This window comes from Chanos chanos, chromosome 9 (genome assembly GCF_902362185.1).
Source record: "Chanos chanos chromosome 9, fChaCha1.1, whole genome shotgun sequence".
NCBI classification, from domain to species: Eukaryota; Metazoa; Chordata; class Actinopteri; order Gonorynchiformes; family Chanidae; genus Chanos; species Chanos chanos.
In genome coordinates, this window is record NC_044503.1 from 10787476 (window position 1) to 10805956 (window position 18481).

Genomic DNA, 18481 nt, shown 5'->3' on the forward strand with positions numbered 1-18481 from the left:
AGGAGGGACTTACTCAGAGTCTGGTGACACCTCAGAGATACTGTGGGAGGTGGCAGAGTGTGGAGGGGAAGGAGAGGGTCCAGTGACTGTAGGGGCAGGGTTGGGTGGAGTTAGCACAGAGGAGCTGAAGGAGGCGAGGATGGAGGAAAGAATGTCCAGGTGTTCGCTGGAGGGGGGGCGACTGGGAGGGGCCCCAGGAGCAGGAGAGGGATACCTACACGGAGGGGCTGAGTCCAGGCGTCCTCGTTGGGGTGGAGGGAGTTCCTGGGGCTCCTCGCTGATGGGAGGAGGTGGGGAGGAAGGAGGGTGTGGCTCAGGGTGTGAAAGCTGGCGTGGGGGCAGGGTACGGAGCCACTCTCTGCAAGGCTGGGTCCCTCCCGCCGCGCCGTTAGACTCCAGCTGTTCGCGGGAGCGACTGCTCATCAGCGCCCCTCCCAGGTGTTCGCGAGAGGCCTGTCTTCGTGACAACGTGCTGAGCTGGGGGCGAGACCCTCCGAGAGAACCCTCCAACCCCCCCAAACCAACCATGGCTCCCGCCAGATCTTCCCTCGAGGCGTGGATGCTGTGGGCCGGACCCAGTCTCTCCCTGGAGCCCCCTAGGTCTAGGCCGGGCTCACGTCGCCGCGGCAACAGGTCAAGGTTGTCGCGGGAGCGTTGTCGGCGCGCAAGCGAGTCGAGGTGTTCGCGGGAGGAGTAACGGGAAGCGGGCTGAGAGAGGGAGCCCGTCCCGGAGTACATGCGACCGTACGAGGCGGCTGGAACCCCACGGTGACCCAAGGTGGAAGTCCGATACCAGGAGAGCTCACTGGGTACCCTACCCACTGTAGACAAACCCTGCAGAGCTGGTGGACAGCCCAGACGATTCTTCAGTATACCTGAGAGAAGAGAAAGACAATTTGTCATTGAGTATACCCTCTGTAGCTTAGAGTGTAAATGCACTTATCAATTTTTCATGATTTAAAAGGAGTTGGTTAGCATTTGAACATCAATGCATGATCACATTCCTATGTACATATTTGCAATCACATCGCTCATCTCTGCAGCTAAATAAGTGTACGTGTTTTGTGTGTGTGTGTGTGTGGGGGTTTATGTTGCACCTTTGCGATGTCTGTGTGTCTGCGTGAGTCCGTTCTCGTCTCCGCTGGTCAGCGCCGCCTCTGGTTGGTTGTTGTTTGCGGCATCTTTGTTGTAATCCGTCCCAAGGCGACGCTCTGAACCCCATTTCTGCAGAGAGTGCACCTCACACCCCTCAAGCGCCGGCCAATAGGAGAGCAGGTCATTCCCATCCAAATCTGACACACAAACATCAGCATATTCTATTGGTGGCCAGAAACACATCCAAAACACTATTAAGATGCTTCAGATTTGTGTCAAGTTCAGTACAGTTACTTTTGTTTGTACGCCTTCTCATTTTAGTTTGCTTTACAACAATCTCCAAGCCAACCAACAGACTCCACAGAATTTCACATCTAAAGTCATTCACTCTCAATACTCTCAATACTCAATACTCTAAATTTTTTTTTTCCCACCATTGACCAAATACAATTAAATGTACATGACAGAACTGGAAGTTATAAATGTATGATAATCATCTGATGGGAGTTGTACTCTTGAGGTGTGTGAAGAAAAGGCTTAATGCCTGAGTTGAATTATTTAACCGTGTGAATGATTTTCTTTCATATTTTTTAATCTCTTAGAAATGCCTGAGGATCATAAATTGCAGGTTGGCCTCTTAGGTAATCCTTTCATCTGCCTCGGGCAGTCTGATAGTAGTCTCTATCTCCTCTCCATATCCACACTGTCCTTCAATGTCTCTCTCTATCACTCCTTTCTTCCTTACCTTGTGGCTAATATTGCCTGGCACTAACTTCAAACTGTACAAATTATATGTTAGAGGTATTATCTCATTCTTCTCCCCATACAACACTACAGAGGTGTACACTGGGTTACTCTCTCTGACCTTTTCTCTGTCGACAGACAGGTAAATGAACAGATGAACAGATAGACAGACAGACAGACAGACAGACAGACAGACAGACAGACAGACAGACAGACAGATAGATAGATAGATAGATAGATAGATAGATAGATAGACAGACAGACAGACAGACAGACAGACAGACAGACAGACAGGTAGATAGATAGATAGACAGATAGATAGATAGATAGATAGATAGATAGATAGATAGATAGATAGATAGATTAACAGTATCTTAATGTAATGTAAAATAGTTATATAAAGATATAAGATACATAGCAGCACAAACAACAGTTTGACCCTGTAACACCACCCTGTCTCTAACTGAATGACTGTATGAGGGAAAACCTGTTGTACCTTTGGTACCATTGTGGGTGGGCTCAGTGAGCAGTCGCTCGCTGTGATTGGTGCGTTTGAAGCGTCGTTGAATGCGTCCACGGAGACGCACGTTGTCTTCACTCTCTGAGGAAGGGATAGACAGACTGCGTTCTTCTTCAAGAGAGAGGTCAGAGTCTGAGTCAGAATCCTCACCTGAACAGGGAAACAGAGACATATACAAACCGAAACACCAGAGAATGCAGAAGAAATCATAAAATAATATATTTCTTCATCAGCTAACCGAATGATGGAAGTTGCGAGTCAGTACGTACATGCGTGCACATGATTGTGTGTGAGTGTACCTCCATCTCGGTGGAACATGGCCACGTCCAGGTCTGTGGCACCTGTGTGACCCAGGCTGTGTTCCAGAGTCTGACGAGCCAGTAGATTCTCTCTGCAGGGAGACGAGACAGAGATGAATCTATGGTTTAAGGTCTAACGAAAATCACTGCGACACAGGAGAATAGCACAGAACATAAAACAGCACAGAGCAAACTGAAAAAAAAAAGCATGATACTTGCAAACGAGTGGAGAAATTATAATTGTTTAAAATCCCAAATTAACACTTGTGAGAGGAGACCGCTGACCGAGCACTGCTGACAGAGGAGATCGTGGAGGTGCCGAGTGTAATCCGGTGCAATCCACTCTGCTCCAGCAAGGAGGCGCTGTTATACGGATTCTGGCCCTGTACACATCAAAATTCAAATAGATACATAAACACATAAATGTGCATTAATGCAAGAGCACAGCATGTGGACAGTGTGCATTTACAGATGTACCAGGATTCATTCTCATCACTTTCAATATTATAGCTGATGTGAATACGAATACATCTAAGGGAATTTTTCCATGTGGCTGCATAGATTTAACTGTGTGATCTGACAAATTTACTCCGATGTGGTCTGAGTTGTAATCGTACATCTCATAGGTAAATGAGGTGTAAAACATGTATGAATGCAGTTTGGGTTCATATGGAATAAACAGAAGAGATTTTCTGAGAGTTGAGGGATGATGTGTGTGTGTGTGTGTGTGTGTGTGTGTGTGTGTGTGTGTGTGTGTGTGTGTGTGTGTGTGTGTGCGTCTGTGTCTGTGTGTGTGTGTGTGTTTGTGTTTGTGTGTATGTGTGTGTCATGGTTTTTGCTAGGATTTTTTCTTGACAGTCCGGAGTCCGGAAAGAATTTATTTTACCGGACAAATTTGAAACCTACCGGTCACGTGTCAGTAACAGTCTACGTTACAAATGCAAATATAATGTGCACCTAGGTTGACGAAAGAATAACAACGACCTCAAATCAGTTTGACCATTAAATGAACAGTGACAGTTAAGCAAAACGAACAGTAACGATTGAGCAAAACCTCAACAATAGCTGCTAAAATGTAGCTATTACAAAACATCTATAACCTGTAACATCTGCAGCCTGTTACAAAAAAAAAAGGCTAGGCCTACATGGCATCAAATGTAGCCTATAGGCTACCGGGTAACATTATATTTTCTCCTTTTTATCACTGCGGCAAAGTGCTTTGCTGCCGACTTGAAATCAAACATGTCCAATGTGTCTTTGTAGCTTGCAGGCCGCATAAGCCGGGTCGCTCTCTCCTCCACCAGATGACTTCGCAGCGCTGTCTTAATTCGATTCGTTATAGCTACATTTTGTATGAGCAATATTACCAGACATTTTGACCAGCAAGTTTTTGATTTATCATTTTTTAATCAATTTTACGAGGCAAAAACCGGTAATTACCAGCTAACGGAAACCCTGGTGTGTGTGTGTGTGTGTGTGTGTGTGTGCGTGTGTGTGTCTGTGTGCGTGTGTGTGCGTGTGTGTGTGAGTGTGCGTGTGTGTGTTTTGGGGCGGGGACTAAGGTGTGGTATGGTGAATATTCTCACAGAGATCTGAGGAGTTCTGGGCGGGTCTTCGCTGGGACTTTTCTTCCCTAAACACACCAGTTTCCAAGCCTCCTGCACCTCTGAATTCAGCAGAGTAAACGCTAGCAACACTGCCAGACCCTTAAATATACACAAAGAGAGTACAGTTAGCACACACACACACACACACAGACAAGCAGGCACAGATGCCGGTGTGTATGCATTCACAGCTGATACCTGTACGGCGCAGAGTATGATGAAGAGGTAGTGGAATGCGAGGATGCTGTTATTGACAGCCATTAGGCCAAAGAACCAGGCAGAGGTGGTCAACAGGAGCAGGAGGAAGGCACTGCGGATAGTAGCACTGAGAGAGAGACAGAGAGAGAGAGAGACAGAGAGACAGAGTCACAGACAGTACGAGAGTCAGAGAAAGAGAGAGAGAGACAGAGAGTGAGCCAAAGACAGAACGAGAGTCAGAGAGAAAGAGAGAGAGACAGAGTCAAAGACAGAACGAGAGTCAGAGAGTCAAAGACAGGACGAGAGTCAAAGAGAGAGAGAAACAGAGAGGGACAGACAGGGAGAGAGACAGAGACAGAGAGACAGAGAGGGGTTTATAGAGAAAGATATAAATAAAGTTAAGCTGTGAAATTGGTTCAGTTTATTAATTAATGACAAGTGGGTTAAACTTAATCAGTTTTTTTTTTCTAAGAAAAAAGCTCCTCTGCACAGCAAGCCTCACAGTATCTTCTGTACTCACATTATGGGAAGTTTCTTGGTCTCTTTCTGGGAGGGATTGCAGGTCATGCGTAACACCATTAAAAACATGCCACTGTTCATCTAAAACACAACACAGAAGCAGTGAGAAAGGTCAAAAGAATGAAAGAAGAAAAGAAAAGGAGATAAAGGAGGGAGCGAAAAGGCGCTGGTACCAGTATGACGATGGCAATGGGCCCGGCAAAGCTCCAGATGAGTTTGTCATAGATGGAAATCCAGCAGAAGTCTGGATTCCCATAGCCTTCTGGGTCCAGGCCCACCGCCAGACCTAAAGCAAACAGACAGGTTACAATCGGTCGGTCAGAGTGGAGAATAAAGAATTTTGGACTGAATTTTTACATTGGCAACATGTGCAGCCGCTAAGATAAGATAAAATGCTTTCGTTGCAAGACTTTCACGCTGTATCTCGTAAATGCAACTGAATTTGCATCAGGCTTTTTTTCTCTTCCGCGTGTGTCCAGGCTGAATTAGACAACCGACCAAATAAAATGACTCTAATGTAGATCCTCAACATGTATGCATGCGTTACGCATTTACATTGTGTGTGTGTGTGTGTGTGTGAGAGAGGCAGTGTGCGATTGATTGCATACCTGTAATGATGGCTGGAACTCCCCAGCCAATGGCGTAGTAGAATCGCATGGCTCCATAGTTGATGTTCCTAGCCTCCGTTTGCATGCGGTAGATATGCAGCGCCTCCACAAAAAGCCACGCAAATGCCACCATGAAGAAATAGTGTAGCAGGATAGCCACTACCGTACACAGAAACTACAAAAGGGAAAATACGTTAGTCAAGCTATAAGAATGAGAGACAATACACCAATCAGGATACGGGAGCTGGAATGGCAGGCAGAGAGATCAGAGAATAAAGCCAAATATCACCGCGAGTAAAAGACTTGGGATGAAAAACGGAGTCGGAGAATCAATCCGAAATGCTGAACTGATTTAATTTAATTATGTAAGCGTGATTAATTAATCATGTATTCAAAATGTAATCTCAGAGATTCATCAGCACACACACACACACACACACACACACACACGCACACACGCGCATTCAGAATTTATTAACAGGCCTTTCCAGCCCTGTAAGCGGGGCTTGACGTGTGAGTGGGATGCACTCCAGAGGATTGTGTCTGCAGGAAAGAGCAGGCTAACCTGGTTTAGTTGGAGAAGCTCCAGAGTGAGGCATTAAAGCTTGTCTGAGTCACAGCGTAATGAGCTCCATGACTCATTTCGCTAACACGCATGCCTAATGACTTTAGCGCGGGTTCATGAATGAATATTGGCATTGCGCTGTCGAGCTACGGAGCGTTTTGCGTTTTTGACTGAGCTCAGCCAATATGTGCTCTCCGTACGCCGCCCGTTCATTCACTCCCACGCCAAAAACGTGTCCAGATATGGAAATGTTCGGTTCCACAAAAACCACTTATACCCTAATCCATTCACGTTAATGCATATATTCCTAAAATCCCACCCCCTGACACACACACACACGCACGCACGCACACACACACCTGTTGCTCAGTTTGGTTGATGCCCAGTAAATAGGTCAGTTGAGAGAGCAGGGTTGCAGCAGCCATATTGGAGTGAATACTTCGTGTATTGGATTTCAGGCCTCGTAGGCAGGAAAGCACCAAAACCGTCAGTAGCAAAGCCACCATGGAGACAGTCAGACATGAGTAGGTTACCACAGCAAGGGTCTCCAAGTCACCCTCTAATTGCTGTTTGTCAGAAACACAAAGAGAAGAGAGAGAGAGACCGACCTGTCAGGTTTGATTGACTGGTTGGTTCTGCTGTGTTACTGCTCTAAACTCTTTTCACAGAATAGAACAGAATAGAATAGAATAGAATAGAATAGAATAGAATAGAATAGAATAGAATAGAATAGGGCACCTCTCTTTGGGAGCTGTCCATCAGCACTCCAAATGTCCCCAGTCTGTGACACTGACAACGAACATGAGATGTATTTCTGTACACAACACTGCAATCCCGCACTGTCCAGCAGCCTCCTACTGCAACCCTGCACACATACACACACACACACACGCACACACACACACGCACACACACACACACACACACACACAATAATGCACACACATGCAAAAGCGCAGACAGAGAGAGAGAGAGAGAGAGAGAGAGAGAGAGAGAGAGAGAGAGAACAAAAATTTCTCTTTTTCAGGCAGTATGAATTCCATATTCAAAAACTATATCAACAAAATTCTAAAAACTATATGTCTCAAATTCACATTTGAAAGGCAACGCACGGACTGCTGTGGTTCCACTGCACACAGAGGGGTTTGCTTCGGTTGCTTGTCTCCAGCAGACGGAACTCCAGAAGGACAGGGGAGTCTAAATGGCCCTCCACAAACGACTGATTATTGAATACTGACACACTGACCACTGGAGAATTCATCACAGGATGCCTGGGCAATCTAGAGAGACACACATACATACACAAACTCATTGTTACTATTATTATTATTATTATCATTATTATTATTATTATTATTATTATTGTGCATACATGCACAAATATATACACCTGTATGCGTGGTCTAGAAATTAAACTATGACAGGCATAGAGAACCTTTCAATTACAAACTTTCTCCGAAATCAAGATACAGATACACCTGTATGAGCAGAAGAGACTCACACACACACACACACACACACACACACACACACACACAGACACACACACACACACGCACTGACCTGACTCCCCTGCGGTCTGTGTGATATTTAGGGGGCAGTGCTGCACCCAGGCCGCGGTAAATGAGTAGGATGACAATGGTGACGGGCGGCTCAGGCAGCGAAGCAGTGCGTCGCGCAGCAGTCATCTCTGTCGTCTGATTGGATAAGAGACTCACTGGAGCTGGCGGAGGAGGAGCTGAAACTGAAAATGTGTGTGTGTGGTGAGTGAGTATACATCTCATATAAGTAGCACCAAAAGCTATAAAAAAAAAAGCTGTGTTAGAGAGAGAGTGTGTGTGTGTATGTGTGTATGTGTGTGTGTGTGTGTGTGTATACTCACATGAGTAGCGTTGTGGGACCAGGGCAGCAGGGGGTAATATCACGTGTGTATGAGGGTCCCACAGTGCCTGTCCACGGAACATGGCGCTGTGGTAACGTGGAAAACGCCTACGCACGTGTGTGTGGTTCTCCACTCGGTCCAGAGTCATTACTGCAACATGCAACAACAACTCTCACATTAATTACAGCAAATCTCAAATCTCACAACAATCAGCATCTGTGTGTGTGTGTGTGCGTGTGTGGGTACGGGCATGTATGTGTGTGTACGGGCATGTATGTGTGTGTACGTCCGCGTCTGTGTGTGTGTGTGTGTGTATTTGACTGACCGATGTTTGGAGCGACGAGTGCCACAGGGTTGAGGTAAGTCTGTTTCATGTTCTGGGCCAGTGTGCGTGCATATTGCTCCAGCAGCTCAGCCAATCCCGCGGCTCCACCCTGACCTGCACTCTGACTCCTCCACAAACCTGCACTGCTAGGGCCCAGCAACACGCTACAGCCCCGTAGAATATTCTACACGGATAGAAAGAGTGAAGGAAAGAAGGATGATGATGATGATGACGTTGATGATGATGACAACGACAAGATGATGATGAGCATATTGCGGTTTGCAATTTTAGAAATGTTAGCACAAATCTCTATATTACCTCTTTAAATTAAATTAAATTAAATCTGAGATAAACAGATGTTAAAACAGGTGGCACAAAGAACATATGAGTAAAATATGAATGGATCTGTCAGTCCTCAGGATTAATAAACTATATTATCACATGACTAACGTATCATTACACTTGTGTAAACTTTTAATTGGTATGAGGCTAAGCTGTCTCCAAGGCAACCCTCACCTCATTGAAGTGCGCGTCTTGAGTGGCGGTCAGGCCAAAACCTGTTTGTAAGCTCTCAAAAGTCAGGAGGCGGGACAAAAGCCTCTCTGCGATCTGCAGGTCGTTGCCATAGAGACGGGTTGTGGCCTCTGTCACGTCGCGCAGCTGATGTGCTAGTTTCTTCTCGATGATGGTGCTGAGCTCTGTCTCGTTCCTTTCAACCGCCTCCAGCTACACATAAACGTACACACACACACACACACACACACACACAGAATATCAAAGTCAGAAGGGCTCGTTATGGCAGATCTGAGTGCACAGATCACAGATCACATGGTAGGGCGCGTTAGTTCTATGTGTGTTTGTGTCTGAGAGTGTGTGTGTATGTGTGTCTGTATATTAGTGATACACTAATAGAGCTCTCACAGCTGTGTTCAGTTCCACAAAGGGTGGAGAGGTGCAGTTGTACAGATCGGGTTCCAACCAGCCTCGCTCTACATCGCAGTGTCTAATGGCAGCACCTATGAGACAGAGAGAGAGAGAGACACACACACCTGCATCAGCACACCGCACAGTCAAACAAATGGAATAGTGAAACCTCTCACACACACACACACACACACACACACACACACAAACACCCACACACACGCACACACACACACACCCACTCACCTACTGAGCCTTTAGGACACGGCACAGCAGCAGGCAGGCCAAACTTTGTCCTTGGCCACCAGATTCCCTGTGTAATGGTTTTAGGACAGCCATCATATATCACTGAGGAAGAGAGAAAAGATAAAGTGCCCGCGTTAGTAGGTTTCAGCTTTATACTCCATTCTTCATCAGATTATCCCTGAAATAAGATTAAAGAGGAAAAGAAGACAAGGAGACGGAAGAAAAGAGATGGGAGAAAATATGACGCGTGGAAAAAGGAAGAAGGGGGTAATTCAATCAGACCACGCCTGGTGAGAACGCAGGAGAAAAAGAGAAGACGTGAGAACTGACACCGGACAGCCAGAAAGATAGAGGTGAAAAACTATTTTTAAAAAAAAACCCCAGAGAACTAGGCTTGTGTAAACAAGGATGGATGGATGGACGGATGGACTGAAGAACAGAGTGTTTGTGTAGCTGTGTCTCACCTTCGCAGCCGGTCTGTGTGACCTCGGCGAACGGGTTGTCGCACGTGTTGCACTGCCGTCCAATCACGCCAGGCCGACATTGGCACTGCCCGCTCTCTGGGTCGCACGATCTCGAAAAAGAGCCCACTGGGTAGCAGTCACATGGCAGGCATACGTCACTGCCCCGCCGACGGTAATGGAACTCCTGACACACACAGACGCGCGCGCGCGCACACACACACACACACACACACACACACAGAGCAATGAACACAAAACCCAACATAAACACACATAGAAAAATACATACATTCAAAAATCCATAAAAATATGATGAACATACACAACACGTGAATATAGGTAAATACAGTTACATGCACACGCGCAGATGTATACAGACATAAACACACAGCAAAAGGTATAAACATGCAAGCAAAACAACACACATAAAAAAAAAAAACACATATATGGAATCCAATACAATACAAATATGTATGAATAACACAGAGAATTATGTACATTTACTCAAACACAAAGAAATACACATAAATGACAACAACACATATAAAATAATTAAAAAGGGGGGACAAAAAACCCAAATAAACATGAAAAATACAGAAATAAAGCCATATACAGACATAAATGAGGACAAAGGACAGTGCAGACAAGAGACAAAATGAGATGCTGACATGGAGGAAAAGAATGGAGCAGTGTGCTCAAACCACAGCATACAACCGCACTGTGACGGTATAGGAATCCGGCTGGCGCCATGTATGACGGCACAGTGTGGCTGGCAGTGTATATGAGAGAGCAGCGTGGTAAAACAGCAAAGTACTTGAGTAACACTATTACAGTCAGAGTAAAAAAAACAAACAAAAAAAAACAAAAAAAAAAAGCGGTATACTTGACGGCACCTGTTGTGATTGGTTTACAAGACGTCTTCTGTTCTGACTGCAACTAACCCGATCAGCAAACTACACTGATTGGATCATTTCCTTGCAATAAAAAGTGCACTAGTTTATTTATTTATTTATTTGTGTATTTTTTTTAATTGATTCACTGATTTCTATTCATTTATTTACTCTCCTGTGATTGGTGTACGTTATACATTACATGTATGGTACGGTCACGAGTTGACTGCTGAGACCAAACACAATTTTCCTGCCCTCACTGGACAATAAATTTGTATGCCATTCCATCCTGTTGTAATTTCCTTTCATTAAAATTCATATTTCTGCATTAATTAGCTGATTCCTCAGAGCCAAACTATTTTGCCAGTCATCAAACTGAAGACGATGAAGCCTTTAAGAAACAGACATGTTCATTTTTAACAGTTAAGAAAAAAAAACTGAGCAGTTTTGAGGTAAACTCGGCAAGCGTACGTTAAGACCACTAATTGTGCACTGTTATGTGTAAACAACATAATGGAACAGTATTTTCTAATGTAAGACGGCTACAATAAATTCTCATTTGACGAGATTAAACAAATTGCCTCCCACAGGATGAAGACATTAACCACATCCTCCTGACAACTGTGTTTGTATTTATTTATTACGGTTAAATATTATTTTTCAAATTTATTACGCTTATTCTCTGTGAATAAATACCTTTTCTCCGATTAATTATAGAATACATCTGTTTTTCATTTGTGTTTGGTGGGCTGTGAACAGTCAGGCATACTGTAACAATAAAATATGTTTAAAGCTCTGTGCATGAGTGTATGCGTGAGTGTACGTGTGAGTGTGTGTGCATGTGAGTCTACATGCATTTTCTTAAAGCATGAATCTTCGCCACTTTAGACCTTACGCTGGCAGTAATACCAATATAAAAAAAAAATGACCCAGTTACGCCGCTGTGACAGGTTAGCCCTAGGATCAAAACCCCGGATTACAGATTAGGGGCGTACACAGCCGGGATTAGAGGTTGCAGGAAGAGGAAGAGATGAGTTGCTATTAGGTAAAGTTGGAATCATGTTTAACTTCATCGTCTCCATGACTATTAGGCAGGCTTCAGGAGGATCACTAATGGATTATGGACTGAGTTGATTACACACGACAGTGATATGGCAAAGCCACGAACACTGCTAAAAGCCACTATATGAGGTACAGGACATATAGATATATGTTATAAAGGAAATATGTGAAATCCAATAAGAAATAGGTAATAGGATCAGCAGTAGATTAAATCACGATGTATAAAGCCTGATCTTGTTATAACTGGACTATTTTATAAAATGTTGCATAAACTGTATTTAAAACAGCTTTCCAACTGATCCTATTTAAGCAAAAAAAAAAACACCACCACCAACAACAGATATGTGGTTATCAATACTATATAATTACTGGGAACCCTAATATTCAGGTTAACATTTCAATAATTCAAAGTGATTCTGAGCAAGGCACATTCTGATCTGTGTTACTGGGGATGTGGTTTGATTGGTAAAATGGGTGAGGGAGAGCACTGATCATTTCTCTGTGTTTGTGTGGAAGTGGATGGTAATGAAGAGGGAGTGGGTGAAGAGGTGGTGGCGTGTGGATGAAGGCGGGCGGGCACCTTGCAGTGGCATTGTCCGTTGGTTTTATTGCAGTCAGGATCAAAGCCCTTACTGACATCACAGTGGCATGGCCCACACGTTGGAGTGCCCCACCAGCCTCGTGGGCACTGCTGTTCAATCCTGTAACACACACACACACACACACACACACACACACACACACAAGAATGAATTCACAAGATAATATACACACACAAACGGAGCATGCACACACACAAAAAATGTATACACACAGAGGGAGCATGCGCGCCCACGCGCACAAACACACACGCACGCACGCACGCACGCACGCACGCACGCGCGCGCGCACACACACACACACACACACACACACACACATCTATCTATTGATAAATATGTGTCTATGTGCATATATATATATATATATATATAGAGAGAGAGAGAGAGAGAGAGAGAGAGAGAGAGAGAGAGAGAGGGAGAGAGAGAGAGAGATACGGGATCTAATAATGAGTGTAACATCAGAGAGGGAAAGAGACTTAATGAGAGCAAGACAGCGCTAGAGAGACAGACAGGGAGAGAGGAGGAGAGACACAGAGTGAAATAAAGTTAAATACAGAGAGAGAATAGAGAGACAGAGAGAAAGAAATAAAGGGAGAAAGTGTGAGCTAAGAGATCAAAGAGATCAGATGAGACGTGGAGAGAGCTACAGGGATTTGGCATAAAGGGCTGAGACCATGGGGGGGTTGTAAGAGGGTCAGGAGAGTAGCAGTCTGTTCAGCATACATAAATCTACTCTGATCCTCTCAGAAAGCACAAATCACAACACACACACACACAAATACACACGTAAACAAACACAAACAAGAAAAGTCATGTTTACCCAACACACAGTATTAGTGTCCCTTCACTTGCTCTGATAGGACATTCGCGTCACTGTCAGGGAATGAGCGTGTGTGTGTGTCTGTATGCATGTGTGTGTGTGTGCATGAGAGAGAAATATGTGTGTGTGTGTGTGTGTGTGTGATAGAGAGAGATGTGAATGTGTGTGTGTGTGTGTGTGTGTGTGTGTGTGTGTATGTGAGATAGAGAGAGATGTGTGTGTGATACAGAGATATGTGTGTGTGTATGTCTGTGTGTGTGTGTGATAGAGAGAGATGTGTATGTGTGTGTGTGTGTGTGTGTGTGTGTGTGTGTGTGTATTTGGGTGAAATACCTGTGTTGGCAGTACTGGCCGTAGTGATTATCACCACAGTCACAGATGTAGCCGTGAGAGGAGCTGGGCTTCCTGTGGCACTGAGCCTCATTCTCACACGGGTTCAGCTGGCACGCGTCCGTGCACCCCTTCCCGTAAAAACCTGCTTAGACATATCAGGAGGCCCGCTTCACTCAGTCAAAACAGAGCTCTTCCCACACAAATCTCCTTAAACCAACCAAAAATCCATTTCCCTCAGTCAAAACAGAGCTCTTCCCACACAAACCTCGAGAGACATTTTATTTAGTTACAAATGTAAAAATACAGTCTCATCACAGTTATATGTATACAGTGGTACAGGTCTATCTAGCTCTAGCTCTATCTCTATTTCTATCTATCTCTCTATCTAGAGAGAGAGAGAGAAAGAGAGAGAGAGAGAGAGTGAGAGGGGCACTGTTTTAAATGCATCATACATCTTATTGTCTCGACTAGATAACTATAGAACAATATAATCTGTTGAGTACAAAAAAAGCCTTTAACAGAGATCTGATGACAGGGTAATGCCCAAGCCTAACCCTACACCCATAAAGACTGGATATCTCTGTATATATTGTACCATGTTCCTGAATCTGCCACTGCACATCCTCTACACTGTGTAGTATGATCCTGAGCCCATAAAAGAGCATCTACCATGTAATACTATAGATGTTTTACAAACATGGATTCAGTATTTTCCCTGAGTAAATGCCGCATATATGTAGAGTACAAACCTCATTAAGCGCAAACCACTAAACTCACATTCACATATTCATTCATATTCTGGCAACTGTAAGACATTACAAATGCAATTCTAACAATAGAGCAGCAAGAAAACCTATCAAAAACAAACAAACAAACAAACAAACAAACAAACAACAACAACAACAAAAAACATTTCGGTTCAAAAGGGTTAAACGGCCCTGAGGGGGCTGAAGGAAGAGAAAGCAATTTAGCGTGTGATGAAGTTATTATTTTTTCAAAGAAACCAAACTGCAAAAAAATGTGGATTTGCCCTTTGACCGTTGAATCCTCTGGCAGTCTATATAATCCCCTGACAAAAAAGAAATCTTCCTACACATTCCAACACACAATACAGCTCTAATCACAAAATCAGCTTTTACTCCAGATGGCTAAGTATAAAGATCTCACCATAGAAACAGCAACGCAGTCTTCTACCCATAGAGTATCAAGGCTAAGCCTTCGCTAATGGTACCTGCACTGACTTAGAGCCTGGCCTTGAAATGGAGCATAGTAACACAACTGTTGCCATAGAGACACAAAAGCCTCTACAATATAGCTTAGCAAAGCTTTGAATACATGTATCCTGCCCTATTATTGTAACTTTAATGATGTGTTCGGCTTAAACAAACCAGGACCTTCTAAAACAATGCCTGCATGAAGCAGTGACTTTGATTACATGTTTCTTCATGCATACGGTCTGTGGACGTTGTTTGACGGGGATAAACACTTACATTAATCGCTCTGTCGAAGCCATTCTGTATAGAAAAGCATATCCCCATACAATAAACGCCCATAGACTTACACACAGATCAACATTCCCATATTTCTCTCTTTCTGTTTTCCTTTCATACCACATACGAGTCACATACACACACAAACAAAAGTCCTACGCGCATTCAGCAGTCCTCTGTGATACCAGTGTAATGACACGTCTGTTCTGTTGTCTGTGCCTTGAGTGTGCCCGCGCACAAGTTTTGCTGCGTGTGCGGTAAGTTCATTAGCGCTGGCCTAATTCAAACTCAGTGAGATGAGAGAGAATTATTCACAACTCACGTATGGAAGGTTTGATTCCCCTCACTGCAAATTACTGTTTAAAATACACAGTGCTGATGAAACTTGTAATACCACGGTAAGGGAATATATGCCTTTGTGTGTGTGTGTGTGTGTGTGTGTGAGTCAATAAAATATGATAATGAAAAGGAGTCTTGGAGCGACAAGATGCAGAAGAAGGTGTGTGTGTGAGTGTGTGTGTGTGTGTGTGTGTGTGTGGGTGTATGTGTGTGTGTGTGTGTGTGTGTGTGTGTGTGAGTCAATAAAATATGATAATGAAAAGGAGTCTTGGAGCGACAAGATGCAGAAGAAGGTGTGTGTGTGTGTGGGTGTATGTGTGCGTGTGTGTGTGTGTGTGTGTGTGTTATTGGCCTCTCTACATCCGCTTCCTCCACCTTGAGGCTCAGATTAGTTCTTCGTTCCAACCTCCTCTACCTCTTTCTGCCTCTTCCTGACTCTTCCCCTTTTCTTCGCAAACTTTTTGTTCAGAGCTTGTCCAGTAACTTTATGACTAACTGTCTAACCGCAGCTCCAAGACACGTACGCGCGCACTCTCTCACCTGGCTCACATATACAGGCATGCCGTTCCCACTGGTCAGCGCAGCGGCTATGGGCGGGGCAAGGGGAGGAGACACACGGGTTGCCGACGTTACATCCGGTTTCCACTTTGACAGACCGAGAGGGTCGAGGCAAAGGAGGGGCATCTGGACGCACCCCCAAGCGCACACCCTAAAAGAAAAGGAGGTAAATTGAAAATCATCCACAGATAATCGTTCCGATGGCATGACAAAACAGGTCGTTTATTTCTTAATTACCTAAGTGTCAGAACTTAAGCTGATGTCCAATTAACTCGTGTCTGTGATCAATTGTTCATACAGATTCATTATATCAAAAGTAATTAAGAGTCCCTAATTAAGAAGTCTGAGCTCTAATGCACAATGGTACAGTTACCATGGTAACAGACTCACCTGAATACAGCCTCGTATTCCACTTTGCACCTCTCCTGCCCCCAGAACTCCACCCACATGTAGATGCCTCACCTTCAGACCATGAATCTCATTGCCAACTATCACTGTGCCCTAAGAGTGGGTGAGTGAGTGAGAGAAGGAGAGAGAAAGAGAGAGAGGATTAAGAGGAACAGGAGGAAGGAGGTAGAGAGAGAGAGAGAGAGAGATATTCCAGACCAGTTCTACTGAGAATCTTCTTATGTTTATATATTTGTATATGTTTATGGTCTTGATATTTACAAACAATTCTGTATACAAACATCAAAATTCTGTCTAATCTCTCAGGCAGTGTCAGGATTAGGTGTTGGGATTACAAGGTTTCAGATTATGGATTACAATATGGGATTAGTGAAGCAGAGTTCTGGGTGATACCAAGAGGTAAAAGATCAGTAGGTTAAAGGTCAGTGATTAGAGGTTGCATCTGGCTTCACAGAGAATAAAATCCCACTGGACAATCATTGGGCGTGTGTGTGCGTGTGTGTGTGTGTGTGTGCCTTTGAACCTGGTACAAGCCGAAGTCCAGTCGCACTGTCGCAACGTAGCGGGTTTCCCGTCCACTCCTGACGTCGCGAAGCTCCAGCTGCAGGTCGTGCCAACGTCCGTCACACACCTGCACCTGATCCAAACGCAGACGCACCGGCCGGGCCGAGCCACGAGAGACCGAGAACACCAGCTGCCCTGAAACCAGCTGCCACGACAACACAGAACGTGTTACACGCCTGTGTTACATTCAACAGACAGCCAGCAAACTAAACGCCAAAACAGGTTTATGTTTGTGTGTACCTGAAATATAAGACTGGTGTATTGTCCAGCCTGTGCCTGGAGTAACACTCCCTCTCTGGCCCGTGTCCGGAACACCAGACCCAGATACCAGGGCGTGGAGATAGTGACGTCATTCTTCAAATCCCACCAGAGGGCGCTGTTTCCCAAGAAACGATGAGGGTGTGGCATCACTGAAAAAAAGGATGATGAAAAGGTGTGAGAGAGAGTGATGGAGAAAAAGAGAGGTAAAAAAGGAAAAGATGGAGGGTAGTTGTGTGCTGGGCATGAGATGGTGAGTCTAACCATGGCTGCAATCCTTTCCTCCAAACCCTAGGGGGCAGTCACAGGAGAAGGTCTCCCAACTCACTCTGCACGTCCCACCATTCTGACATGGGTTGGACTTGCAGAATGGCAGCTTGGCACTGCAACCTGTCATACACAAACAAAATAACATCAGGCTCCTGACATCGTCACCATTAGAGTACATGATATATTAAAGTAAAGCATATTTTTATCTGATTATACTAATTGTACTGATTAACTCACTATAACACACGCGCACACACACACACAGACCTGGTAGAGTTCCGTTGTTGGCAATGTACCCAGCCATGTCTAGAGGCCTGTTGTCGATGTGCAGGTCTTTCATGCAGCCAATGAACTCCCTTGTCCCAAATGGGAAATTCTCTGGCAGATTGGGAACACCACCCAGAAACAATGGACCTGTCAGATCCAGAGACCTAAAAGAAAGAAAGAAAGAAAGAAAGAAAGAAAGAAGGCGAGAAAGAAAGAAAGAAAAATGATATTCTTTGTTAACATCTCTGACTTCGTGTCCTTGCTTTTTTGCAGGTCTATAGAATCATTCACAATATCATACAGAAAATAAGTAGAACTGACTATCAATAGGAGCATGTGTGTGTGTGTGTGTGTGTGTGTGTGTGTGTGATTTTATGTGTGTGTGTGTGTGTGTGTGTGTGTGTGTGTGTGTGTGTGTGTGTGTGTGATTTTATGTGCGTGTGTGTGTGTGATCTTATATATGTGTGTGTGTGTGTGTGTGTGATCTTGTGTGTGTGTGTGTGTGATCTTGTGTGTGTGTGTGTGTGTGTGTGTGTGTGTGTGTGTGTGTGTGTGTGTGTGTGTGTGATTTTATGTGTGTGTGTGTGTGTGTAATTTGCTTATGAATGTGCATTGAACTGCATGTGG

At 44.4% G+C, this 18481-nt stretch overlaps 1 protein-coding gene across 1 annotated transcript in view; it reads right to left on the reverse strand.

The window, feature by feature from the left end:
* celsr3 (cadherin, EGF LAG seven-pass G-type receptor 3) overlaps positions 1–18481 on the reverse strand; it is a 37299-nt gene that overhangs the window by 385 nt on the left and 18433 nt on the right. Inside the window, exons 9-36 of the mRNA XM_030785171.1 lie at positions 17855–18018; positions 17582–17707; positions 17300–17469; positions 17019–17204; positions 16478–16588; positions 16070–16238; positions 13701–13842; positions 12526–12646; positions 9994–10177; positions 9530–9631; positions 9281–9375; positions 8876–9085; positions 8360–8543; positions 8035–8184; positions 7716–7896; positions 7265–7432; positions 6891–7017; positions 6512–6718; positions 5588–5762; positions 5153–5265; positions 4981–5060; positions 4461–4587; positions 4245–4364; positions 2944–3041; positions 2629–2750; positions 2336–2509; positions 1098–1292; positions 14–875 (exon numbers count right to left, since the gene is read on the reverse strand). Of these exons, the coding sequence (XP_030641031.1) occupies positions 14–875; positions 1098–1292; positions 2336–2509; positions 2629–2750; positions 2944–3041; positions 4245–4364; positions 4461–4587; positions 4981–5060; positions 5153–5265; positions 5588–5762; positions 6512–6718; positions 6891–7017; positions 7265–7432; positions 7716–7896; positions 8035–8184; positions 8360–8543; positions 8876–9085; positions 9281–9375; positions 9530–9631; positions 9994–10177; positions 12526–12646; positions 13701–13842; positions 16070–16238; positions 16478–16588; positions 17019–17204; positions 17300–17469; positions 17582–17707; positions 17855–18018 (4863 nt within the window). The remainder of the gene's footprint in view (positions 1–13; positions 876–1097; positions 1293–2335; positions 2510–2628; positions 2751–2943; positions 3042–4244; positions 4365–4460; positions 4588–4980; positions 5061–5152; positions 5266–5587; positions 5763–6511; positions 6719–6890; positions 7018–7264; positions 7433–7715; positions 7897–8034; positions 8185–8359; positions 8544–8875; positions 9086–9280; positions 9376–9529; positions 9632–9993; positions 10178–12525; positions 12647–13700; positions 13843–16069; positions 16239–16477; positions 16589–17018; positions 17205–17299; positions 17470–17581; positions 17708–17854; positions 18019–18481) is intronic.